This window comes from Myotis yumanensis, unplaced genomic scaffold (assembly GCF_028538775.1).
Source record: "Myotis yumanensis isolate MYYU_CA2020_CCGP unplaced genomic scaffold, mMyoYum1.0.hap1 SCAF_11, whole genome shotgun sequence".
Classification (NCBI taxonomy): domain Eukaryota; kingdom Metazoa; phylum Chordata; class Mammalia; order Chiroptera; family Vespertilionidae; genus Myotis; species Myotis yumanensis.
The window spans coordinates 14,560,446-14,587,995 of NW_027223762.1; the positions used below are offsets into that span (position 1 = coordinate 14,560,446).

The following is a 27,550-nucleotide window of genomic DNA, read 5'->3' on the forward strand; positions in this document are numbered from 1 at the left end:
CTGTCCTCCACCGCCCTCTGCAGGTTCCTGTGCGATACTGCAGGCACTGTTGGCTGCATCCTTGAGACCAAGGATCCTCACTTTGTAGATAGACTTGAGGCAGTTTACTGACCAAGACAGCAGGGCAAGGCCAGGTGTCTCAGGAAGACAGCACCTCAAGTCACAAAACACTTGCTCGTTTGGTTTTCATGACCCCTCTGCCTTGCCTCTGTTCCGAAGCTCCGAAGGGAATTCACAGTCATTGTTCAGCCCTTCCGGCTGCACAAATAGCAGCGGACACATCAAAGTCTGGGGTATGCCCTAGAATATTCCGGGAAATCATTTGAAACAGACAAATACTGGCTGCATTTCTAAAGCTCTTTAGTTTGAATCACACTGTCTAGAATACTCTGAGGAAGGGAAGTTTGTAGAAAAAGTGTGTGTGTGTGTGTGTGTGTGTGTGTGTGAGAGAGAGAGAGAGAGAGAGAGAGAGAGAGAGAGCATTCTCCAGAAACAAAGGCTGGCTAAGATACGGCAGACACTAGCAGTTGGTGCGGTGATGACGATTACTAAGCATTTCTCATATGCCAGTCAGCTAACAGTCTCGTTTTTTAGTGACATCAAGCTCCAGCCTCAACTGCGTGGTTCCACTATCTTTCCATGGCCAGAAACTTGAACCCTGTCTGGCAGAAGGTGGGTATTTTATACAATGAAGGCACATGACAATGTCACATCGTCCACCTAGTGCCACAGGGTGATGAAATCACCAGTGAGAGAAACCACAGGGATGTCTGCCTTTCTCTTGTTCTCTTTACCAGCCTTAGGTAGGGTCTTAGCAGAGTTCATTGCACCCATAGAAAGGGAGCCAAGTCGTTGGCACCTGCAGGTTCCTTATATCAGTGGAGTTTCCAGGTCATGTATTTAGAGACTGTTAGAACTGGAGAAGACCTTGGAGATGATTCCAGTCCAGTCCTTTCATTTTGCAGTAAAATGAAGTGCAGAAAATGGAAGTGACATTCCAAGGTAAAGACAGAGACACAGCTGCGATGAGAACCCCAGCTCCTTGACTGCTTTTCTTCTGGCTGATCTTGATTTTTTTATATATCATTTCTGGGTGGAAAGTACTCCGGCTTCATGGGAAGATTTTTATAACTGATTGTTTTTAATACACAACGGGGAAGAGAAGAAACTCACCACATAGTAGGCACTCAATAATTGGGTTTGTTGGTTTGGGTGTTATGGAGTAATCTTACTTTATGCAACTTAACAAAATTAGACCAAATTAACCTTGAATTTGTTTCATTCTTTATTCTCTCCAATGACCCAAAGGTGGTTAGAGGCTTGAATCTCACCACATTGTCCCATTAAAATTTTTTAGGTATGGATCTGAGGTGATAATATGATGTTCATTGGCTCGAAGGAAAGGCTGCCTGAGGAAGGCATGTGGATTTAAAGTAGCTTTCGTTCAAGCTTCTGGAGGTTTGTGGGATTCCAGAAGGACAGACACTGTCAGCACCTGAGGTTATATAGTCTGTCCAATGAGTTGGGACATAGCATACACACTTCCTGAATCTATTTAATCATATACATGATTAAAACAAACCTGAAAGGACCCTTCATTGCCTAATAGCCACTTGGGCCTTGAGCCTAATAGGTCTGAATTTGCTTATCATTATGTTTACAAATCACATTTTTTTTATCAGAATCTTCCAATGCATTCACTGTTCTGTGTTGTCATCCTGCAGTTTTCATAGATTCATGTTCTTCAGGGCATGTTCCACGCTTCACACGAGAAGAGTCCCCTGGGGGCTTTCTCTTCAGACCCTCCGAGACCAGGGTTTATAGTTTCCTGGTACATCAGTGACACTCTAGAAAGGAATGACAGAGAACTCACTGCCAGGGTCTTCCCATAGCGCCTGCCCCCCTCACCCTCTGTACATGCCGCCTCCCACCACTGCCAGAGACCATGCTAAGCCCAAACACCACTCTGCAGTCCCAGCTGTTGGAGATGCCCCCCGGGCAGACCCCTTAATTTCCTAGTCATTCATTTCTTTCTACTGAGCACTCTTCATGTGGCAGGCACTCTAGGAGGCTCCGCAGGTACAGGGATGACCAAATTCAGAAGTAGTCCCTTCTAGGAGACATTCTCAGTTCTTCAAAAGCATAGAACCAGCTGCTCGGTCAAGTCCCCTGCAGGGACTTTAAATCACTGGTGTGTTTTAACACAGCAAAGGGGCTCATTAAGTCATGGAGTTGTGCATCAGATTGTTTACAAGGAGCTAACTTAGCAACCTGTGCGGTTTATAGAGAGCCATGCAGCACTTCCCCTCTCGGGGAATGGGGTTTGGGGACCTGTCAGCACTGGGCCATGATGGAAGGTACTGGGCTGTGCGAAGGTTGCTGCACAGCTGTAGGCATCCTCCCTGCCTGGTAGCTCCCGCCCCACAGCTAACGCTATTGGCAGACCTGAAGGATGACCAGACTAGAGACGCATCCGCCTCCCTTCCTCTCAGTGCTGAGATCTGGGATGGCAGAGGTGCCTGCCCGAGTGGCTCTCCTGTCCCCTCCCCATCCCTGGAACACTTTGGCTCCATAAGTACCTACTTCACCTCTAAACCCCAAGGGCCTATCAAATTTCCCACCAAATAACCCAGGAATACAACTTGGGGATTGGGAAGAACCTGGTTCTGCTACTTCAACTGAGGCTGCCATTGCAAACTCAGAGCGCAGGCTGCTTCGGAGGGTCTAACAGTAGAAGACACTATCCTAGCCTAGCCTCCTGTTACCAGGCACTGTCCACTATGAGTACCGCATAGGGCCTTCCCCAAATGATCCCAACGTCCATGGAATTCCTGTTCTATTCTGCTACAAATATCTCCAATGTGGTAACCCACATAATGAGATCACGTGGCTTCCTAAAAGGCTGCAAAGTCTTCAAGGGCACCCGTGTGTCCCTAGTATCTGCATGGCACATGGTAATCACAGAACAACTGTGGGTCATCTGATTATTTAGCTCGTTCTTCTTTTTCTCTCCATCTCCTTTGTACCTCACACAGTGTTTTTATCAGAGAAGGGTCTCAAAACACATGCTAGTGGTGGACACTAACAATTAGGCTCTTCGGGAGCTTTAGCTATCACCCTCATCTTCATGGAAAATAATGAAATCCATGGGTGTATAGACTGCCCTCCTTTTTCTAAGGAGGCCCCTCTACAAGCTGCAGCTTTAATGGGAGTTATTGTTCTTTGCTTGCAAGTTCAAGGGCGTGCCTCAACCAGAGAGTGGGGGGTGGCCTTAACCGGTGTGTGGTTGTGTGGTTGAAAGAGAGCCTAATACCTCTGCCCCCTGGCAGAACTCGCCCCTGCAGTTGACGGGCCTGTGCCCTGGCCTCCCCCAGACTGAGTGGGTGCTCCAGAGCCATCATACCAGGGTGGTGAACTTGTCCACACAGGCATTGCGGATCTTCTCCGGGGTGGCAGGGCTGTCTAGCTGGAAGAGCGCCTTTGTATTATTGTCTGCATGCTGAGCTCGGGCTGCACGGATGGCATCCTTGATGGCAAAGAAGACGGAGGCGGCCAGGAAGAGAGGTGGCTCCCCGACAGCCTAGGGGGGGACAGAGTGAGAAACAGGAACTCAGGCCGAGAAGCCCCAGTCCCCACAGCAGGAGGGCCAGTGATGCTGGAACACCAGCTGCCAGCACTGACAGGCCTCAACCAATCAGGGGCCCAGAACAGTGACTCTAGTAAATGACTCGACCTTGTCAGCATATTTCTTTGAATCCTTACTGTGTGATTCCTTGATGACACCATGCAAATCTAATGTACCATGGAATGTAATATTAAATAGTCACAGGGTATAAACAAACAAAATCTGGCACGAATGTTTAACCCTTTCCTTGCGGTGATGAGCCTAGCGAAATAATCTACCTGCAACTCCGACCCCGACATGTACTGGCATCATAATTATACGCACAGCATCTACAGGAATATAGGCACCATGACGAACATGAATTAAAACACTTTCTAGCAGAGGTGGTTTTGTCCCCCAAAGCACAGATCAGAGACTGTGCATCAGAATTACTAGGGACACTTGTAAAAAATGCATGTTCCAGGGCCCGAGCCCAGATCTACAGAATCAAAATTTCTAGGGGTGGGTCACCCAGAACTGCTTTTTAAAAATATTTTTTATTGATTTCAGAGACGAAGAAAGAGGAAGAGAGAAATAGAAATATGAATGATGAGATACATTGATCATCTGCCTCCTGCACACACCACACTGGGGATCAAGCCCACAACCCCAGGCATGTGCCCTGACCAGGAATCGAACTGTGACCTCCTGGCTCATAGGTCAGTGCTCAGCCATTGAGCCACACCAGCTAGGCCAGAACTGCATTTTTATCATGAGCCAGTGGCAGGGGTTACAAAGTGTCTCAGATACTCCCATGATGATGTAGCCATGAGATGAGCAAATGGGTGGGTTTCATTGCTTTCAAATGATCAACTGTCTTCCTTAGACCTAGGACTAGATCAATCAGCTTGATCAATTTTCAACCATTTTTCCATACGTATTGGGGACAAGGAAGAAACAGAGGATGGTTATCATCCTTCAGGCATGCTGATCAAGTCTTAAGGTCAGGGGCAGCCCCTGAAAGAGGTGATGGGGTACACAGAGGCACTGCCCCATCTTCAGTGAATGTGCTGGTTCTTATAGGAGACAGTGTTACTGGATCTGTGAGATCGTGTCTAGGGCCAAACCTCAAGGATGGACACCTGAGACGGGGGTGTAGGTCAGGGTTTGGCCTATAGGATTGGGTTAAGGAACTCCTTGCTACACGGAGGAGCTGTCATGTTCAATCCAGTTCCCTGGTTCTCAGGCAGGACTGTCCGCCCCTCCACCACCATTGCCAAAGCCGGTGTCAAGCCCTCTTTTCAGATGAGCCACCTGCAGACCCACATGGGGGTGGAGAGGCCTGTCACCACCCGGGGCCTCCCACAGTGCAGACAGGAAGGCAGCCCACAGGGAGCCAGTACCTTGGATGCGTAGATGGCCTTCTTGTTGGGACTGTCACGGAGCAGGGACACCCTGAACTCAGTGGGGATGTTGCCAAACGCCGGGATCTTGTAGGTGCTGGGGCCGCGGGTGATCAGGTTGCCCTCGGGAGAGTAGTGCAGCTCCTCCAGTGTGAAGAGGCCCAGACCCTGGACAAATGCGCCTTCCACCTGCAGGGCAGACGGACACCGTGGACACACTGCCTCCCCATCCCCCAGGGACAGGTACTGCTTCCACCACGGGCACCAGGCCACCAGAGCGGGGCCTGGAACGAAGCTGGAAACAGCCCTGCACTGCTGACCTGGCCCCTCACCACCCGGGACAACCTCTCCAGGCCTTCGCCAGGCATTGGCACTGAAGGTCAGTTTTAGAACTCATCGGCGATTCCGGAGGCCCATGCAGTGGTAGCATAATTTCCCATTAAAACCTGCCGCAGGGCAGTGCACATGTTCCTCCTGTGTCACCACTGGGGAGATGGTCACTCCGCACTGAGGCAAGAGCTCACAGGCTAAGGGGTGCTGAGTGCCCGCAGGGGCCTGCGCTCCTTCTGTGGGACCCAGCACTTCTGAGCAGCCCCAGGAGAGAGGAGAAGCTTTTTGATAGTACAGTGGGGCCTTGACTTACGAGTGTCCCGACTAACGAGTTTTTCGAGATACGAGCCGTCTCTCGGTGGATTTTTTTGCTTTGAGTTGCGAGCTAAAATTCGGGTTACGAGCCAGCTTCAGATACCCCACCGCTAGTTGGCGCAGCGAACGTCACAGTGAACGCCACAACATCAGTCCAGCATCACATGTCTTACTCGTTCACTTTATGATTTGACATACGAGTAATTTGAGTTACGAGCTCCGTCACGGAACGAATTAAACTCCTAAGTCAAGGCCCCACTGTAGATTGCAGGCTTTCTGAACCCCCAGTCCTGCCTGCCCTCTGGGAAAAGGCGTGCCTCTGCACTAGCTTATAGGTCTGTTTGGGGGCACCTGCCTCGCTCTCACAATCGGATAGGTGGTGCCCTGTAGCCAAACAAGAGTGTTTAGGGGAGACCAGGTGCTAATCATCTTTGTGTCTGCGGTGCCCAGCTCAGCGCCTGTGCACGGTTGTTCAATGAATGAAAGAACTGATTGGACGAGTGATGACGTTTCTGTATACTCAGTAATTGTCCATTCTAGAGAGATATTCATCACGTTTTCTACCAGGTGCTCAGTACTTCCGGTCCTGATTCCGCCTTCAGTCTCCTCCTGTTCCACCTGCTCTGTCCAATACTCTTGTATTTTCTAAAAGTGCTTTTCTTTGACCAGCCCTTTACCCCTCTTGCTCGAACCCAGGCTTCAGCCATTGTTGTCCTGGGTGGGAGAGAAAGGAGGAGGGGAAAGCTTGCTGACCTCAGACCTCACTGCCTGCACATTGATTCCAAACTCCATCTCCGTCCAACTGTGCTCCCTCTCAAACTGTGCGTGTGTGCTTGTGACTGTGTGTGCATGTGTGTGCGGGCATGTGTGTGTGCATGCATCTGTATGCCCAGTATTTTCCCCATTCATCTTGTTCTCCGAGGCTTGAGAGCCCTTTCTAGATCAATCCACTAATTTGCCTTCTGCCTCAAAAGTTGGTTGGTCTCTCATCCATCTAAGCATTGCTCTGCGGAAGACCCTCTTGGTAACATGTTCAGACCCACGTAAAAACGACATTGGACAAGATGCTACGGCTGGTGGCCCTGGGAAGGGGATGGGGCACATCAGTAGCCGAGTCCATCACCACCCAGGTTCCCTGTGAGCCTTACCTGCCCAATGTCGATAGCAGGGTTCAGACTGCAGCCAACATCCATGACGATGTCTGTGCGAAGGTTCTACAGTGGACAGGGAAGTAAAAGCAGCTTGAGAAGAAGGGGAAGTGTGGAATGATAGGTGGGTCTCGGTAACCCTAGACCAGTGGTGGCGAACCTATGACACGCATGTCACTCATTTTTTTGGTTGATTTTTCTTTGTTAAATGGCATTTAAATATATAAAATAAATATCAAAAATATAAGTCTTTGTTTTACTATGGTTGCAAATATCAAAAAATTTCTATATGTGACACGGCACCAGAGTTAAGTTAGGGTTTCTCAAAAGGCTGACATGCCAAGCTCAAAAGGTTCACCATCACTGCCCTAGACTATGAAGTGCCAACCCGGATGGTACTTCCGCAAGCAGAGCGCTCTGGGCATGCTCAGGCAGTCCCCAGTCTCCACTGCCACCGTCACTGCTGAAGTTTGAGTTCTTAGAGCAGCTGGGGAAGGGGTGGGAGTGACCAAGGTCTCAGTAATCCAAAATAACTACACACACACCCACGTGTGAGTGGGAGGGACAGGCTTGCAGTCCCTGGGGCTTTGAACCTGAGTCTGGGAAGCTCATGTAAGGAAGGAGTCAACACACTACGTTCCATGGGCTGAATTCAGCCGGTCCCCTGTCTTTGTACAGCCTGTGAGCTACTAATGGTTTTCACATCATTAAATAACAGACAGAAATAAAAAGAATATGTGGTGACATGAACACTGTGTGAAATCCACATTCAGTGTGTGTCAGTAACGCTTTAGGGGCACACAGCCACACTCATTTTTTTCCATAGGTCTTGGCTGTTTCGTGCTGCAAAGATAGCGTTGAGGCAGTGTCTTCGTGGCCCCAAAAGCCTAAAGTTTTTACTCTCTGGTGCTTTAAAGGAAGTTTCCCAAGCCGTAATATAAGGCATTATTTTCCCAACCAGAGTTTGTCTTTGGTTTGTATTATAATAGAGTTGTTTCTCTTCTTACCCCCTCCTCCCCCCCCCCCCCCACCCCGCCCTTAGTACTGAAGTTTTGCAAACATCTTACCTTATGGTCCCCTGTTAAGCAGTCAATTTCCACTTCTGAGCAAGCCACCCCGTAGGTGAAGTAGTGGAAGGGTTTCCCTGAGTTGGTCTCAAAGCTGTAGCCAACGTTGGGTGTTCTGGGGGAGAAAAGAGAAGATACTGCATGTGTATTAAAATGAATATGCCCCCGCCCCCCCCCAAAAAACTCACACACAAATGGCTTGTCCCACAAAATCTTAAGACCCAAAGGGTTTATTTTTTTCATTCAGCTGTTCTTCCCAGTAGCCCATGTGCTGTGGACATTTTAACCTGTGAATGAAACCCAGGAATTTCAGAGCACTGATTTGTTTTGCCAGTGACCCTCGGGTGAATCATTCCGTACAGCTGAGCAATGTTTAGAGTCAGCGTGCTGGCCTCTACGTGGTGGAAACCGACAGAGTTCTCCCAGCTCACGAAGGACGTGAAAGTCACACCCCAGAGGATCTATGAGCTAGAATTCAAGATCTCAGAACCGAAGGCTCCTGCGCTGGCTCCTGGGCTGTTCCCACAGGCTCACCTGCCCTTCTTCCTCAAGGTGGAAATTAACAAGATCAGTATCTCAGGCCAGCCTGGGTGCACTTTTAAGTAGCCTCTTGCCTGTGTTACTCTTCTTCTATTGGTTCCTTCTAAATTTCAACAAATGATTTGAGGAAAGTGTTATTAATAAAAGCAGATGGCCTCTTACATTTTTTCTTCTTCAATCCTATCTTCTATAATTCTAATTTTGCGTGAGTCCCATATATGTGTGTGTGTACATGTGTGTGTATATTCTCACACTAGAGTTTATAGTAGTTTCTATGGTATTCTATACATTACACAGAAATTATGTGAGCTAATGTGACCAGAATCTACATGAGAAGAACACCAATGCAGGGTTGAGGGAGAAGGCTTCTCCCAGGGGAAACCACCACTGTCTTTGACCTCTGGCTTCCCCACCTTCATCTGGGTGTTTCTGTATTTAACCCCAGTTTATCAACTCCAAAAATGGAATGTGAATTTGTGAGAAAACCTGCACTAGCTTATGTTTGTGTACGCCAAATGTTATATAACCCAGGGAGCACTGGCAAAACATTACTTTGCCTACAAAATAAAAATATATATTTACAAAAAAGACCTTTTGAAGTAAACATTGAACTGTTTGCCAAATCTATTGATCTATGAAAGAAAAGGTCCTCGTTAAACTTCCCAGAGAAAGCTAAAACGTTGTAGCTGACAAGTCGATAAGATCCTGTCTTTTTACAGCTTCTAAATCAGATGGGCCGGGTCTCTAATTCTTCATGCAGCTACTGAATTTTAAAGTTACACAAGGTACATGCTCTTTTCTAAATCTCGCTTTAAGTTCTGTTGAATTTCACATCTTGTATGCTCTAAATCTTCCCCTCATTCTCTTTTTTGTTTTTGTTGATTTTTTAGAGAGAGGGGGAGGGAGAGAAATAGAGAGATGGAAACATTGATGAGAAACATCGGTCTGCTGCCTCCTGCATGCCCCCTACTGGGTATTTAGTCCGCAACCTGGGCATGTATCCTCACCAGGAATCAAACTGGTGACTTCTTGGTTCATGGGTTGATGCTCAACCACTGAACCACACTGGCCAGGCTTCCTCTCATTCTTTTGAAGTAAAGTCTCCATAAAGAAATCCAATGCATGATAAAAGGAAGGAAGGAAGGAAGGAAGGAAGGAAGGAAGGAAGGAAGGAAGGAAGGAAGGAAAAAAGAAAAGAAAAAAGAAAAGAAGAGAAAAGAAAAGAAAAGAAAAGAAAAGAAAAGAAAAGAAAAGAGAAGAAAAGAAAAGAAAAGAAGAGAAATCTAATGCATAGTACAAAGTAGCATGTGTAGGTAACTCAGAACATAGGACGCCCTGGTTGTCACAGGGGAGTGCTGACAGAGGAGTGGTTGGTAACTGTTCCATTCTGTCATAAATGAGGTTACAGGTTCAGAGGGAACCACTGATTTCCCCAAGGGCAATAGTCCACTAAGACCAGAACTAGAATGGGGGTCTCTGATATGGCAGCTCATGCTTTTGCCTCCTGGGCACATAGCTTGGTAACCCCACGTATTTTAGAGCATCTTTACACTGAAATGAGTGGAAGTACGCTGAAGAGGTCAGAGTTTTCGTGGAACTGTTCTCTCCTGACCACAGGCTGATAGAATTCAGGATTAGGAAGGACCTAAGAGGCCATAATGACAGCACGTTGTGAGATGGGTAAGATCACCACCGTACATACTTGTAAAACCCAGTAGCAGACAAGCTCACTGCATCCTGGTAAGCGGCCTTGACCTGAGGAGAAAAAATGGCCATCAGGAAGGGGTAAGCATGGTTTCCAGTAACCATGACCCAGGACTAAGCCTTTGTATGCTCATCCTCCTCATCTGGAAGTTGATCAACCCTTGACTGGTGACTCTCACTTCCACACCTCACCTCACACCCTCACCACCACCCCCTGCATCAGGTCCTTGACATCAAAGCCTGGAGCACTACAATGGTCTCCTAACTGGTCTTCCTGCCTCAAGTTGCCTCCCCCTACTGCTGTGTAACCCAGCCCAGCCGAGTGATCATCTTAACATACTGCACTGCCCATGTCACTCTCCTACTCTAGAGCTTTCAATGACTCCCCATTGCCTAGAGAGCAAATACCTGATGTTAAGGACTCCAGTCTTCTCTGGTGTAGCACACACACCATTGCCACTCTTCCATTGCCTCGGTCTTTACAACAGCAACTCTCTACATTGTTTATTTGATGCCTGTGTTCGTATTGGTACTTTCCTATTAATAAAGCTATCCATCTGTCTACCCATCCACCCTATCTCCTAAACTACATACATTCTCTAGGGCAGTGGTTCTCAACCTTCCTAAGGCCGCAACCCTTTAATACAGTTCCTCATGTTGTGGTGACCCCCAATTTCATTGTTACAAATTGAACATAATTAAAGCATAGTGATTAATCACAAAAACAATATGTAATTACAAATGTGTTTTCCGATGGTCATAGGCGACCCCTGTGAAAGGGTCGCGACCCACAGGTTGAGAACCGCTGCTCTAGGGTATCCCTAGCACTGGCACAGCACTAAGATTTAAGTTATTGTTGCTACAGTTTGCATCATGATTATTGTCAATAATAAAGCTCTTTACTATGTACCAGATGCTGTTGAATAATTTGCACACATCATCTGACTTAATATGCAGCACAACCCTGTAAAATCAGTATTCTTATTATCTTCATTTTATAGATGAGAAAACAGAGGTTTAGAAAAGTTTCTTTAAGATCCTTAACCATATGTATATGGAATCAAATATATGCATATATAGTGGTAGTGGTACTAATGGCTTATTTTCAATACAGTACAGACTCAGTAGGAGATTTGGTGCCTATCATTCCTGAGCATGTCTTTTTGACCGTGGCCTGTTTTGAGGTTATCTGCTTATAAAGAACACTGGACTATACAGCTCATGGTTGAGGACAAAGCTCAGGTCAACAAATTGTAAAGGCTGTTGTTGAAAACGTTAACATCACCTTCCAAATCCACACTAAAACCTAAACTACCCAAATCAACCTCCCTCCGTGAGGCATTTATGTGTGTGGTGTTATGAGTATGGGAAGGGAAGGAGAGGTTATGGGAGGCTGCGTAAGATGAGAAACATCCATCAGCTGCCTCCTGCATGCCCCCAAAAGAGTTCAGTTTTTGAACCTATTGTAGTATCTGAGCTGGTTCATGTGCAGTCACATATTATGTGTCATTGCTGTGCCCAGTTCTCCCATTCTGATACAGGGAATGGTGAAGCAGGGCCACCATTAATAGTTCTGCATCTTGGAGAAGCTAAAGTCTCCCACCTGAGAGCCTTCCTGCAGCTTCCCTCCCAGGGTTTCTCACATGCAGGCCTCCCAACCAGAAATCAGAGAATCGGGTTCATTCTTACTAGGAGTGCTTGTTGTGTGACTCCCTAAACCACAGGAATGATATAACCCTTGTACAATGTCTTCCTCCCGCTTCCTCACAGATGGAATCTCAGTGGACCCGGACTCCAAAGCTGGGTAAGGGGAGAGGCTGGTAGGGGCAGACCTCTGAGAAAAAGAGTTTGAAGAAAACCCAGCTGATCAAGCCTGTGGACGAATGAAGTGTGGGACTAGGCTGAGGGAAGAATTCACAGTGAGGTGTGTTTGCTGAGCCTGTCTTCTGGGGCTCAGGGTAGCCAAACCCCTAATTCCCACAGAGCTATCAAAATCCTGGATCAAACATTTTTCTCAGTGACTTCCCTCAACTGTGAACACCACTGAGAAATGGGGTCCAGCAAGAGTGAGCATCTACTTGTCCTGTGAAAGCATGCAGACTCCCTCAACTTCTCCCCGCTGTGTGACTAGATCAACACCTCCTATTCCTGATCTTCATTTCACTCTCATTTGCAAAAGCGACTTGGAGAAGCTCAGACTTACCCAGTCTTCCCAGGAGCCATTGGGGTTCTTTCTCTTGAAGGGCTCCAGCCTCTTCAGGATGGTCTGACAAGCTTCCTAAAGAACACATCCACCACACACCAGACCCGTCAGCCCTCTGCATGCCCCAGCACAGGGAAAACCTGAGAGCCTCCACCGAGCCACCTCCCAGGGATGCTGTGCCCAGGGCACCATTCAAACAGTCTTGTCACCCTCTAAGACAGCGGTCACCAACCGGTGGTTCATGGACCACTGGTGGCCCATGAGGTCCGAAAGGTTGATGACCGATGGTTTAAGAAAACTGTTGGAGCAGCAGTCACCAAACAGTGGTCCGTGGACCACTAGTGGTCTGTGAGGTCCAAAAGGTTGGTGACTGCTGCTCTAAGACATCACCGAGGCTAGGGTGGAAACCACTACACCCTTCCCAAGGGATCACCACTGTCCTGTGCTTGGAGAGCACTTCCTAAGCCAGTTCTCACACTGACAGCAGGTAAAATGCTTGAGGGCTCTCTAAGGAGGTACTGTCTCACATTTGTTTGATGATATCCTCCACCTGGGAGAGAAAGCAGGTAGGTCTGACCTGGCCCACCCTGTTTCAATCTCAGCCCACTGTCCAGTGGCCAGTTCTCACACCAAGAGTATGTCTCCCCAGAATCCCCTGTATTTCTCCAACTCTCCTCCCCCTCCTCCCCTCATCCTTCCTGACTCTGATGGACGTGATGGTGGTTCTCTCTTTCAGCTCAGCATTTGGAGGAGCAGGGTTCTGCTCAGTAAGAGAGCCCAAGGCATGGTCACAGCCAAGAGCCTGCAAGGACCACTCCCCAGCTCCCATCCCAGGGACTCCCTGGGCCCAAAGCCCTGGTCTGGCCCTCCGCTCCGCTGGCTCCTGAGGCTCCTTACATAGACGGCCTGTCCGTTGATGTCAGTGCTGACAGAGGCGGCCGTGGGAGAGGTGTTGGGCACTGTACTAGTGCTCGTCTCGCTGATGTAAATCTTAGAGGTGGGGATTTTCAGAGCTTTGCCGGCCACCTGCGAAGAAAGACGACATACATCTGATAGAGAAGATTCTTTAAGAATGTTCCTTTAGGGAAGGGGAGAGCGTGGGACTTGGCTGCCTTTCCCCCAAGACAGGATTCAGGCTCACAGGTACAGGCAAGGAGACAGTTTCGTAAACTATAATTCTACTGAGGCTGGAATGTTCCCACGTCTGCTTGAACTTGAAGCAGCACTTTGTGGAATGGTTTGGGTGGAGAAAAAATTTTTAAACCTCATGGTGATGAAAGTGTCTTTTAACAAAGTGGTAGTTACAATATAATCCCGGGGATGTAAATTACAGCATGGGCAATATAGCCAATAATATTGTAATAACTGTGTATGGTGCCAGGTGGGTACTAGAAAAATCAGAGGGAACACGTTGTAAAGTATAGGATTGTCTAACCCAGTGATTCCCAAAGTGGGCACTACCGCCCCCCCGTGGGCGCTGCAGCGATCCAGGGGGGCGGTGATGGCCACAGGTGCATTTGGGGGCGATGAGTAACTGCTATTAAAATTTTTAAAAAATTAATTTCCAGGAGCTGGGTAATATTTTTTCTGGAAAGGGGGCGGTAGGCCAAATAAGTTTGGGAACCACTGGTCTAACCACTGTGCTGTACACCTGAAACTATTACAAAATAACATTGAGTGTAAAGTGCAATTGAAAAATAAAATTTTTGTAAAGTGCCATTTAAAGCTAACCCTTATTTTAAAAAATCCCATTTGGCCAGTCCCCAGGAGCCAAGCAGGTGTGCTCACTCTCATCCAGCTCCACCATCCAACTCCACTGTGAGGCGGCTCACTTGTGCGGAACTAGCTACCTTTATATACACAACACCCACCTTACACATAGTCGCAGAATCCTAGAGTGTTGGTGACGGAAGTGACCTCAGACAACACAAGGCCAACCCCTTGGCACAAATGAGGAAACCCTTGCTCAAGGTCACATTTAAATGGGCAGCAGAGCCAGGACCAGAGTCTAGGCCTGATTCTCCTCCTGGGATATCCCATCCCTCAGTTTCTCCCAGCATCTCCCCTACACAGATACCACAGTCCGCAGGCCGCTCACCTGTACCATCTTGGTGTGGAGACCCTGGCCCATCTCAGTGCCCCCATGGGTCAGCAGCACGGAGCCATCTGTGTACACATGAATCAGGGCTCCTGCCTGAGGGGAGAGAAGAATGCCAGCCACAAAGGTAGTCAATTCTAGTTCAGCTTAAGGCTTGAGACAAAAGGTACTGCAGCTCAGGGAAAAGAGAACCAGCAGCAACATTTTGGATATAAACTCCCGACAAAAATTAAAGCAGTATAAATCTCATGGTTTAATTAGGCAACCCTTCAGCACTTTGCAAAAATTATTTAGCTCTCGCTCTCTCTGCCTCCCATCCTCAGAGGGAGGGAGGTTAAATATCTTTGTCCTCCCTCTATAAATGAAGAAATAAGATCAGAAGCCGAGTAACTGTCCATGGTCCTGCAATCAGGAAGGGTGAGAACTAGAATTTGACCCCAGGTCTCTGAGTCTCAGGCTGTCCTGTGGCATACTGTACAAATAAAGGATATGCAAATTCATTTACACAGCAAAGAGCTCCTTAGTCAGCTCTGTTACCAGAGGCAGTTGGCTTTCCCTTGAAAAGAGGGGGAAATGGGGCCCCAGTCTCCTGGAAATTGACAGAATTATATAAAGCAATTACCTGATTCAGAAAAGGAGTAAGGAAGGATATTCCAAACTTGGTAGGAATTATGCACAGTCCTCTCTTTTTCCAACAATTCTCCCTGGAGAAAAAGGAACATTCTCATAGTATCTTCTCTATCCTATTTTCGTCTGGTTGAACAAGTTTTCTGGCAATAGTTTAAAATTGATATTAGGCATCCTCAGAGCTGCCCAAAGAGTCAGTGTGATATCTGCATTGTGTGGACAGAATGGGAAAGGCATGGATTTGGGTTCTGGGACCTTCAGTGCAACCGGAGCAGGGCCCGCCCCTGAGCATCTGACTTGAAAGAATCATCACTCTTCTTCCCCAAGTGGAATTCAGATTGGGTCAGACTGTCCTGGTGACCTTGGACTGTGCTCATCCCAGGGAAGGACTGGGGCTCACTGATGATAATGATAGCACCTCCTCTGTGCTTTATATTTGGTTTTCCCAATAATTTAGCGAAGAAGACAGAGCCAGCAGAATTACCCCCTTTGTATATGATGAAACTGAGACCCAAGGAGGTGGGGTGACTGCCACGGTGACATTTATAGATTAGTGTTATAGGCAGGTGCATAACTGTGGCATTCTCAGTCCTGGGTTGGTGTCTATAGAATGTGGTATGACCAGGAGGCAGGCAAAGATGAAAAAATACCACACTGAGGGGTTATGACATCGAATGCAGGCTGAGCCCACCTGCCCCGGGCTAAGATCATTTCACAATCTTAAAGGGATGCCTATGAACGAGTTGGCAAATACAGCAACCTCATAAGTTATTCATTAAACTATTAGCTTTGTATTCTGAGTTCAGCAAAAAGGCCGTAGAATATAAAACGCCTCCCCTCCCAGCGCTTACTTGTTGAACTTGTCAACCTCACTCTTCCGAGCGTGATACTGAGAGCTTGCCAGACACTCATCCCAGCACCTGGGCAAGGTGAACCCCTCAAGCTTCTGGTCGAAGTATGTCAGGTCCCCTTCTTTGTACATGTTCTTCCTCCGCACCTTCCCAAGGAGAGAGACACTGAGGCCTTGTTGGCGTGAGATGAGGGCAAATCCTACAGTTAAGCTTCCGGCCCCTCTCATCAGCCCCTGCCTGTCCTCTGTCCCCAGGGGAGATACCCAAAACACAAAGTAGGCTAGCCCACTCTGACCTGTGCCACCAAATTCCCGGCTTACTTCCTCAGCAGGCAGCCCACAGGTCACTGCAACTTCACTCATCCAGTGCTCGGCAATAAGCATTCCCTGGGGCCCCCCGAAACCCCGGAAGGCCGTGTTGGAGGACAGGTTGGTCTTGCATAGCCGCCCAGTGCCCCGGATGTTGGGGATTTTGTAGCCGTTGTCCATATGGAGTAGAGTTCGCTCCATTACCTAAAGCAGAGGGAGCCAAAATGGGAGAGAACAACTTTTTTAGTTTTTATATTTGCATGGCAAAAAGTTTTATTGGACAGCATTGTTACAGACAAATAAAAATGAGCAATCTGGGTCTGCATGTTTCAAAATATATAATCTCAAAAATGTAAGGTTGATAGGAAAAAGGAAGCAAGTTGCAGGAGGACAGAGTATCCTCCCATTTAAATAGGTTGAAAGGATTGGATTATAGTTGCCTTCAGGAAGGGAAGTGTGTGGTGAGAGATGAAGTGGCTGGGGGGCTTCTCATATATGTCCTTTGCATCTTTTAAATTTCAAACCATGCAATTGTATCATCTAGTTAAATATATTAAGAGAAGTCTCCTGGCCCCCAACCAATCCAAGAAAAAGACCCAATGTATGTACAGTCTATTTGGACTTTGGCAAAACCATATTTATTAGTTATTTATTGAAATCTTCTCATTAGGTTATCTAAAAAAAAGTAATCCTATGTTTCTTCTCTGTGATATTCTTTATCAGCTATTTAATTAACATCCATATTTTTAAGCATGTGCTTATATTGCCACCCCTAACTTTTCCAGTTGTAGACTTTTGAGGATTTAATTTCCACCAAACCCACTTCCCCTGAATGCACACCTACTTCCTGTCCCCTGTCCTTCCCATATAGTTATATTTCCATCTGATCAACAGTCAGTTTAATGCTATGATTACTTCTCTTGCTTGATAACATTTCCCCCTGGAGTTTATAATTTTTGGCTTTATTTTTCCACTTGCTTAGTTCTCTGGGCATTTATTACTAAGTCAACTTAAAAATGTATGCTCATCAGTTTGGGGAAACTGCTTGAATTACTTCTTGAGAGTTTACTTCTCTCTTTTTTCCATTCTTCCCTTTTGAATTTCTACTATATAGATCTTTTGGACTGGCTCTCAATTTTTTCGTATTTTCTCTCCTTTTATTTCCACATTATTTTCTCTTTTGGGGGCAGAGCTCCTCCATGTTCTTTCAAAACTTCTGCTTCCACGGTTATGATTCACAGGAGTTCATTTTTATTCTCTGGCTGGTCCATTTTTATAGCATATTGTTCTTTCCTTAAGGTGTAATAACTCATCTCTCTGAAGCCATAAATGGTAGCTTTTATTTGTTTCATTTGGGTGTGGGTTTTATTAGTTTGATTATATATATATATAATGTTTGACTTTTTCTTTTTTTACAATATATTTTTATTGATTTCAGAGAGGAAGGGTGAGAGATATATATATATATTTCAGAGAGGAAGGAAGAGGGAGAGATCAGTAATGAGAGAGAATCACTGATCAGCTGCCTCCTGCATGCCCGCACTGGGGATCAAGCCCTGACCTGGAATCGAACAATGACCTCTTGGCTCATAGGCAGACGCTCAACCATTGAGCCACACCAGCTGGGCTGTTTCATTTGGGTTTTAGCTTACTTCCTCACACAGTTTCTCTTTCCCACAGGTTGCTTTTTGTGTCTAATTATTTCAGTCCTAGTCATCCTAAACAATTTTTGTATGTCTCAATTCCCTCTTTGCTTTTCCTTTGCATGCTATCAACTTACACTTTTATTTTCTCTTGTCTGTTATTATCTGTCTCCCTCACCATGCCGGGAACTTCCTGAGGGCAGAAACAATGCTATATGCTTTCTCATGTTGCCACCCTAGGCACTTGATAAATATTTGCTGGATTGAATTTAAAAGCTTGTAAAATCTTTGGGGACAAGTACTACATCTTTTTCAATCTGATTTTTCTACAACACCAAGAAGCCAGTGTTATGAACTGTAAGAACACTAAAAATATTTCCTTTTTTGAACAATTTTTACAGCAGAGCTGAAGTGTGAAGTTCCCTAATTGAGCCGATTAGAGAGCTCCTAGCAGAGAGGGGTTGGGGAGGTGGATAGTGAAAAACTTCTGCTTTTCCTGAAATGTTTGACTTTTTCTTTTTTTACAATATATTTTTATTGATTTCAGAGAGGAAGGGTGAGAGAGATAGAAACATCTATGCTGAGAGAGAATCATTGATTGACTGCCTCCAGCACACCCCCTACTGGGGATCGAGCCCAAACCCAGGCATGTGCCCTTGACCTGAATCGAACCCGGGACCCTTCAGTCTACAGGCCAATGCTCTATCCATTGAGCCAAACCAGCTAGAGATGACTTTTTCTTTACAACAAGAATCTATGCACATGTAACTAGTATGGTTATAAAATTAAGGTTTTTTTTAAAAAAAATTTTAAAAGGAGTACCACCAAGATAACTTAATTTTCAAGGTTGACAAAAATATGTCTATACAAGACTCTTAGGAGAATGTTCAAAGCAGCATTAGCCACAAAAGCTAAAAACTGGAAATAACCAAATGTTCAACAAGTAGTTAATAGAAAACCAAATATGGTCTATATCAAGAAATATTATCTATCAATAAAAATGAATGGAGGAACGACGCATGCTATAACATGGATGAACTCAAAAACATTATTCTGAGAGAAAAAAGCCAGATACAAAAGGCTACACAGTGCATGATTCCAGTTATTTGAAAAGGAAAATCTACAAAGACTGAAAGTGGATTAGTAGACGTCTGGTCCTGGGCATGGGAACAAGAGTAACTGCAAATGGGCACAAGAGGTCATTTGGAGGAGATTGAAATGTTCAGAACCTGGATGGTGATGATGGTGCATGACTTTAAAACCATGAAATTATATCATTCAAATGGGTGAACTTTATGGTATGTAAACTATATTTCCATAAATTGTTTTTTTTAAAAGGTAACTCAACTCCTTATTTAAAATTCAAATATCACAGAAATGTGCAATGTAGAAAATGACAGTGTGTGTCCCCCTCTGCCCCCTTAACCCATCCAATCACTGTTTGGTGTATCTCCTTCAGACTTTTCCATGCATATCGCTAGACATACATGCACATACACACAATGTCACCATATTATATATGAAGTTTTGTAACTAACTTTGCTTGCTTGTTAAAATATCTTGCACAAGAAGGATGAGTTTCCAATCAGAGAAGAAAGATGCTCATCTTTGTGCTTTAGAGATTAACCAAGGATGGAGAATCTTTGAAGGCAGGGACCAGTTGGGAAGCTATTGCAACATAACAGGCAAGAATGGAGGAGGTGTGTTCCTGGCTGTATGAATAGGTTGGCGGGGGGCACGCACTTAAGCTCCCAGTCACCCCAACGTGCTGGAAGAGGCCCTACTTACACCCCTAGAGAGATCCAGGGAGTTCCCGGCATTGCTGTAGTGCTCCACCTCCAGGGCGACAATCCTCCCCGTCTTCATGAAGCCAACCTGATGAGAAAGAGAGTGGTTTCCCAACAGTCCCCTTGCTCTGTCTATCTCTACCTCTCCCCTCCCACCTACACTGCCTGGGGGAAACAGAAAGAGCAAGACACCACACCATGAAAAAAGGTGAACATAAGACATCATCAGAACCAGAAGAAAGGAACTAACATCTCCCCAGGGACGTACCCTGGGCTCAACCCTGGAACACCTTCTCCCCACACTAGTCCTCCTTTTTATCTACTCCTGCCTTCTGGTTCTACCCCTGTCTATCTTCTCCACCTGTCCCCTCCCACTTTTGCTACCTGGAAAAATATAGAAAATATAGTGTTGGTAATGACAGGGCAGGCAGGAAGGACTGGGAAAAGAAACTGGGAAAGTGGCTGGTTTCTCTCCTCATAGCTTTTGACCAGAAAACAATAAAAGCTACACTTTACAAGAGCTTCAGCTTGCTCTGACACCCCTCACCATACGTAATCATCGAAACAAACTCTTAAGGGTCACTTGATAAGTGAAGAAAGTGGGACCCCCAAAAACCAAGTTACTTTCTTTAAGCCCACAAGAATTAAGAGAAATATAATCCCTTTGGGGAAGTTCAATCATGAAACAATGAGAAGAGTTCAAAGTGCAGGTGTTCAAAGCCAGCTCGTGGAGAGAGAGGACGCCCAAGTTCACAGAACTAGACTGGAACCTGAAAGGTGGTACTGGTGTGCAAGGGGACAGGATTCAGGGTCAGAACAGGAACTGGTCACCCAGAAAAGGCCTGTCTTATAGGGAAATTGGCCAATGCACAGCCACACGTGATCTGGCAAAGCAGGTGCCCACCCTACCAACGTGTGCCTCTAACAACTTGTGCCTATACAGGCCCTGGGAAGTTTTGTTTCTTATTGTAAAATATTAAGTAGTCATTCTGGTTTTCACAACCAGCTGTGAACACGTTATCATTAGACCATCCTGCAGGAAGGATTTTCCCAGGTCTGCTGACCAATTATGTTGCTGAACCTGAGTGGACAAAAACTTTCATAAAAGTTGGGACCCCCACCCTGTGACACTAGGAGGCCTGCCAGCATCCACAGCATCACCCCTCTATGTTGGCCAATATGAATGTCTCCGGTGGCTATTTCTTTTTACAACTTTTACAGATAGTCCTAAGAAAAGTGAGAGTCCATCCTAAGGAGGTGGCACTGCCTGCCCTGGCACAACCCCCAACATCTGGAACCTTGTATCTGCCCAGGTAGGGATGTCTGCCACCAGTGATCAGCATGTCCTCATCACGATCCAGCATGCAGCGTACAGGGCGGCCAGTCCTGAGGGAAAGACCCAAGGGTAAGAAAACTGGGGTCCCCCCAAACAGCCCAGCCCTGTGACTCTCGGGGGTGAAAACAGCAGGGAAGTCTTCTTTGTTCACCTGGTATACTCAGCACCCCTGCTTTGCTGTCTAGGCCCTGGGCCCGACAAGGTGGGGAATGCAGGATGTGAGCAGTGTTCTTGCCCTCAGGGCCCCCACAGCCAGGTAGGGAGATAAGGACACAGGCATCAGAACACTAAGAACCACGTGATGTTATCTTCACCCCTATGCCCCAAAGTTCTAAAAACCGAAGGCTGTGAAAATGAAAAGCAAAGAGAATCTACTTCCCAAAGAGGGAAATCCAGAAAGCCTCCCTGGCAGAGGCAGCCTTCTTCTTCCCAGAGCCCATGGGGAGGACTCACTTGTGTGCAGCCAGGGCCACTGCTGTGGATACCAGGGTGCTCCGGGTCTCCTTCCCTCCAAAGCCTCCTCCCATTCTCTTCACTCGGACCACAATCCGGTTTGCTGGAACCCCCAGCATGTTTGCAACAAAGCTCTGTGGGCAAAAGAAAACATACTTGCTCTGAACACATCATCTGGACTTAACTTCAGCTTTCACCCAAAACCTGCCTGATAAGAACAGGCCTAATTACTGCTGCGAATCTGAAATTCCCAGATTCGAGAGTCCCCCTTCCTCCCAGTGCTGACCCTTGGGTAGTGATGCTGGGGTCCAACACTAATCAGTCACTGAAGACTGAACTCAGGCACTTGCTTTTAACCAGAGGGGCAAGCAGCTAGTCACAGCTACTTTCAGAGCAAAACTCATTCCATTGAGCCAGGAACTGGTGGGTCATGAGTGTAGAACCGGCTACCAAAAACGCTGGCCTCCACTGTCACATAATAGGCAGTATAGAAGTGAGGACTATTTAAGCTGCTGCAGATAATTTAGTGGTTCCTGTAGCTATCACCCAACCCCTTCATTCTATAGACAAGGAAGCTTAGGCCAGATACAATGTGACCAAGGCCATATAGCACTGGAATCACAATAGCTAACACTAGGCTCTATCCAAGTATTAAGACCCATGTAATCATTACACCAACCCTACCAGGCCCTATTTTATAGAAGAGAATGATTTTATAACAAGCTCAGTGACACCAGCTTGTTGGTGACAGGGTCTGGTCCAGGACCACTACTCTCTAATTCCCTTCTGGACCAACCCAGGTCTCCCTCTTCCCATTTCCCACAATGCCAGGAGCTCCCTGGTGTCCTTGCCAGGCCCCTGAGCTGACCCAAAGGACACCCACCTGGGTCTTATTGGTGTTCTGTGTGGACACAAAGAGCTCCATCTCCCCTGCCTCGCCTTTTGGGACAGCGATGGTGCAATGAGTCTCCAGGTAGAAGTGATCTTGGCCACCAATATACAACTCACCTGGGGAAGCAACAAGACCCCCACAGTGAGCCTGCTGCTGCAGAGGGGACATGTTTGCTTAAGAAGAGTGTGTACTTGCCAAGTGCCCAAGGCAAGAATCAGGTGCTCACAGGTAACCTCTAGGTTCCCCAACTGGTGTGAAAAGGAGTCTCAGTCTTAGCAATCTGGGAGCTGAACCCCCCACCTCAACAAAGAAACCAGAATGACACTGAAATGCATTGGGCATGAAGCTCTCTTCATGCTGCAGCCAGTGGAAATCGAAGAGATTCAAACTATTACTGTAAAATTTTGGAAAAGATAAAGAAAGAATCAATAGAGGTGATTGGAAAGCTAAAAATACCTTCCAGAACGGAAGCTATCAGGCCAGTTAGTGAGTTAACTTACTAGTGACTTAGCAATGCACAATAGAAACATAGAAAATTCCAAAAGGGGCCTATCTACTCACAACTTTGCCCTGGGGTTAGAGCTATGCACCTGATTTCACATTGTGGATGGTGGAGGAGGAGGGGGCCAGGGAGAGTGCTAGCTGAAGATGGGTGGGAACGGCCTTTGTGGGGTAGGGGGAGGGCCAGGAGTCCACGTGGTTAAAGGCCTGACAGATCCGAGGCTGACCAGACATCTGAGGCTGTTACCTTCCCCAGACAGTCTTCCAAATCCACGACATTAATCTCTCTCTAGATCATTTAGGTGTCTCCAGCCTACAGTCAGGAGAGTGGAGAATGACAGAAGTTCTTTCCCAGCCAACTGTCTACTATTTTGTTACAAACACCAGAGGAACTCTTCTGTTCAGAAATGATAGGAAATCCCTTCCCTGCCCCAAGACTCAAGGTACAGCTCTTGAATTTCATTCATAAGCCAGGGTCAGCCCAACCCCACTGCTGCACGTGCAGCTGTACCTGAAACAATGTTATCTGCTTCCGAAAACCCCTTCCTGAGGTCTCCTTTCTCGATCTTCAGCTCCGGCCCCCAAAAGGAGTTGTTTTTTATCGCATCCTGAGGATCAAAAAGAAGGTTCAGCTACTTGACTTTCAGAGGGAGGAAGGTGGTTTCTGAGTGCGGAAGAGAAGCTCCCAGAATGGTGGCTCCTCTTTTTTCACACAGGCATCTCTGCAATCTTCTCCTACAGATTTAAAGTAAGCTCACGTGGAGCCCAGAAAGTCAACCCGTTCCTTAGACCAGGGGTTCTCAACCTGTGGGTCTCGACCCTTTTGGCGGTCGAACAACCCTTTCACAGGGGTCGCCTAAGACCATCCTGCATATCACTTATTTACATTATGATTCATAGCAGTAGCAACATTACAGTTATGAATTAGCAACAAAAATAATTTTATGGTTGGGTCACAACATGAGGAACTGTATTTAAAGGGCCAGAAGGTTGAGAACCACTGCCTTAGACAGAGGTAGACGACCTTAGATCTTGAGGAAAAGCAAAGAATCCCTCAAGGGCCCAAATGGAGCTGAACTTGGGTAGGAGGGACTCAGTGTGGCTGTTAGGCACTAACAGTTAGTGGACCGAGTCTAGGTTTCACAGGACCACTCAATCCCAGGGCCTCAAGAGATTAAAAAACCTATCTCGTCAAATCCCACCCGGTGCTAGAATCTCCACTAGAGGATCCTAAACAGTGCGCTTCCAGAGACGGGGGGCTCACCCCTCTCCACAGACAGCCCATTCTCATTACCTCAATGGAGATAATGGCTGGAAGTTCTTCATAGGTGATTTTCACTCCTTGTGCTGCTCTCTGTGCGTGCTCTGGGGTGTCGGTGACCACAGCGCCAATGATGTGCCCAACACAAGTCACCTAGGAGTAGAGCCAGACTATTGAAGAACACCACAAAACTCCTCAAAAAGCCAATTATTTTGAATTGTTCAAAAGGGCAAAAAGGAAGTCCCCCATCCCCACAATTTCCTATTAAGACACATCTTAGGAATGCTCTGGGGCCTTTCCGCGTCCTTATTCTATTATTTGGGTTATGTGCTCCTTTATAAGTGTTTAGAATCTGTGGGAGTAGAAAGGAACTTGGAGATGACTGGTATTGGGATGGCAAACTCACTTCATCTCAAGGGCCAATTCTGATGATTTAATACTGACAGCCTGTTGAGAAGCTGCCCAGGATAGAATGTGGTAATCGATTAATGATGTCTGCCTTGAGCAGCAGAATAGGAGATATGGCAGCATGACCTGTATCTGTCAACTCAGATCTACTACAACCCCCTTGTTCTTCATACAAAGAGATGGAGACCCAGACAGCAAGATCACAATTGGCTTGTTCCCAGTCCATGATTAAATCTCGGGCCCTGACTCCCAGTTTTATTTTCCTTCCACCACCCACTCTCTTTCATCTTCTGTTTGCCAGATTTATACCAACAGCTCCTCAAAGGTAGCCATCATCTCATATTTACATAGATGCCCAGAAGCAGTAGTTTCCAAATGCTAGTTCTTAGACTTGATGACTCATAGTTTTTTGTTAGATTTGTAGAATAATTATTCTTTTTAATTAATAGTTCAGTTCCTATAAAAGATTAATTCTCTCCTTCAGAGAGAATTTTCTTTCAACATGCCCCCCAAAATAAGCAACAAACAAAAAATTTGTCTAACTCATCTCTTTGGAAAATGAGGTTTCTGACAATAGGAACCAATACTTAGTATGCCTGTCTCTGATCATTTTTTCTTGAGGACCCTGTTAAGTTATTGACTTAATTGGTTAGTGCAATGGTTGTTGAACCTGAATGACTCTCACTAACCATAATGCTAGCCGTGCTCCTGGGGCTCTTGGAGTTTGTAAAGCAATTGGTTTTTCTATCAAAAGCTCTCCCTCTGGAGTCCTTGTGCCTTGGGTCTACAGCTTTTCTTTTCCTTCTTCACTTTTACAGCAATAATAAGGTGAATTTGCCCTTCAGCAAGACCGATCCACTTCTAATTTGCAACGTTTGGAATTATAAAGTGACTGCTTGAGAACTACTCTGTAAGTATGTGGATTTTCTAGCAGCTGTCTTGAGTGTTTGGAAACTTGTTTTTTGGCAGGATTCCATATATAGTTGAAATCAATATATGGACTTTCATATAAGTGAATTATCAGTACACATATAATGGTGGTATTGTGATTTCTATCTGGTTAGTTTATTTAATGTTTTTTTAATTTTCTTTTAGTAAAGGAACTCAATATCGTACCCTTAAGAATCTGATTGTTAGTCCAAATACAATCACCAGCCTTTTTTTAATGCCACTTTGGCATGGAGTCATTCTACTATGTACAAACAGCAGCCATCAACTAAATAAAAAAATAAACATAAAATGAAAATAAAAAGTGCTACCAAGCATATTCTCTCCCTTTACTGATTTTCCTGAATATTGGCCAATTGGATGATGCCAACACATGAAAATGTATAGTCTTTTCAATATGAGGGATTTGGGGGAATGTGCACAAATTAAAACTTAAATACTCATTCCACTAACTTTATATTTTAAAAATGCAAGCCATACCTTATCCTTCGCAAAGACTGTTTCATCATCACCGAGTCCAGTTGTGTTACTCCCAGGAATATCATCAGCAGAGACAAAGCAAACAAACCCCGGCACCTTTTGAGCTTCTGAAATATCTATGGACCTGCAAGAGAGAGCAGCATGAGGGGTCAGCAGGAAAACCAAAGTGGAAGACCCGCAATCCAACTGTCCTCATTTTGATGGTTTTTCCTCCACCCTAACTTCTCCCTTCTCCACATTCTATTCTATTCTATTCTATTCTATCCTGTCCTATTTTATTAGGCAAGTGTTGATTAAATGCTTACTATGTGAAGGCTCCTATGCTGAATCCTGCTGGGAAGATAAGATGAATAGGACAGTCCTGCCCTCATGGACTTATTACTATGCCCTGTTCCGATGTCCAAGTACAAGGGAACCAAATCATAGTGAATAGCAATCTAAATGCTGGCTAAAACCCACCTCACAGATAATATCTATCCACAGCGAGCATGTCAGGGCCCTGCTGTACTCATCCAATGGACCTGAGCATCGTCACACAGACAAATTTCTCTCCCCACATGCACAGAGCTATCCCAGAATGGTAGGGCACCCCAGCTCAGGCCTCCAAGGGAGAATGCATGGAGAGTCCATCAGTTATAACAGTCTGAACTGTGTCCCGCTCACTCTGGCCCATGACCCCATGGGGACATAAAGCAGAGGCACCTCAGAGAAAGGTATGGGAACTGCTCTGTACCAACCAACTTTCAAATAGGTACTCCTCGCCAGAGCCCCAGAAAGTCACTGTCATTGCCCCCACTTTACATTTGGGGAAACTCAAGCTCAGGAAAGTTAAAGAGCTTGTCCAGAGTCACCCAGCCAGAGAGCAGTATAGCAAGATTGGGACTGGGGTTGAGTGTGAAGAGCGCCAACATCATGTCCACTTGTGCTCTACCACACTCCCTTCCAGGTGCCAGCAGTCGGGAGAGCCCCATCACTGCAGTTACCACAGAGTCCCCCACCTCGCCCTCCCACATCCATCCTGACATGGCTGGGATGGAGCAAAGTTGTTTGAGTGGAGACAGTGCTGGTCATGGGACTCTCAGTATGCGCTCAAGACAAGGACAAGGGCAAATGAATTTACCCCATCGCTGGCAACCATATCATCTTAAACAAACTTTTTTTTTCAGGGACCTGGAAGAGTTTCCCATTCCTGGGATCTTTTTCTAGTCTAGGAGTGTCAGCAGAGGAAAGACCAATGACAAGGGGACCTGATCCCACATCCATGCCATGGTAAGACCCAAGGAGGGTCACTCATCGTTGGTCTACTCAGTGGGATGTGTCTCTAGGGTCACCAGGAAATGAAGTCCCATTCTCCATCCTGAACACCCAAAGGCAGCACAGCCCAGTTGCTAATGCTGCCTGGCTTCAAACTCTGGCTCTGCCACTTACCAACCGTATGACCTGGGCAAGTCAGTTACCCTGCCTGTGCCTCGGTTTCCTCATCTGGAGCATGTAGAGAATAATAGAACCTGCCTATAGGATTATTGTGAGGAGTAAATAAGCCAATATATGTAAAATGCTTTACACCAAAATGTGGTGATTAAGTTCCATATAAATGTTAAGGGGTTTGTTATCATCATTACTATTAATAATAATAATAATAA

The 27,550-nt window shown here is 46.1% G+C and overlaps 1 protein-coding gene across 2 annotated transcripts in view; it reads right to left on the reverse strand.

Moving 5' to 3' along the window:
- Positions 1-1,261: 1,261 nt before the first annotated feature.
- XDH (xanthine dehydrogenase) overlaps positions 1,262-27,550 on the reverse strand; it is a 62,687-nt gene continuing 36,398 nt past the window's right edge. For both annotated transcript variants that reach the window (XM_070428948.1, XM_070428947.1), the window contains exons 18-36: positions 25,908-26,031; positions 24,105-24,224; positions 23,322-23,418; positions 22,301-22,425; positions 21,418-21,551; positions 20,927-21,014; positions 19,630-19,716; positions 16,211-16,402; positions 15,891-16,036; positions 15,035-15,116; positions 14,413-14,508; positions 13,212-13,340; positions 12,315-12,389; positions 10,110-10,162; positions 7,868-7,982; positions 6,801-6,866; positions 5,008-5,196; positions 3,404-3,580; positions 1,262-1,847 (exon numbers count right to left, since the gene is read on the reverse strand). In XM_070428948.1, coding sequence (XP_070285049.1) covers positions 1,797-1,847; positions 3,404-3,580; positions 5,008-5,196; positions 6,801-6,866; positions 7,868-7,982; positions 10,110-10,162; positions 12,315-12,389; positions 13,212-13,340; positions 14,413-14,508; positions 15,035-15,116; positions 15,891-16,036; positions 16,211-16,402; positions 19,630-19,716; positions 20,927-21,014; positions 21,418-21,551; positions 22,301-22,425; positions 23,322-23,418; positions 24,105-24,224; positions 25,908-26,031 — 2,146 coding nt within the window. In that variant the 3' untranslated portion in view covers positions 1,262-1,796. The remainder of the gene's footprint in view (positions 1,848-3,403; positions 3,581-5,007; positions 5,197-6,800; positions 6,867-7,867; positions 7,983-10,109; positions 10,163-12,314; positions 12,390-13,211; positions 13,341-14,412; positions 14,509-15,034; positions 15,117-15,890; positions 16,037-16,210; positions 16,403-19,629; positions 19,717-20,926; positions 21,015-21,417; positions 21,552-22,300; positions 22,426-23,321; positions 23,419-24,104; positions 24,225-25,907; positions 26,032-27,550) is intronic.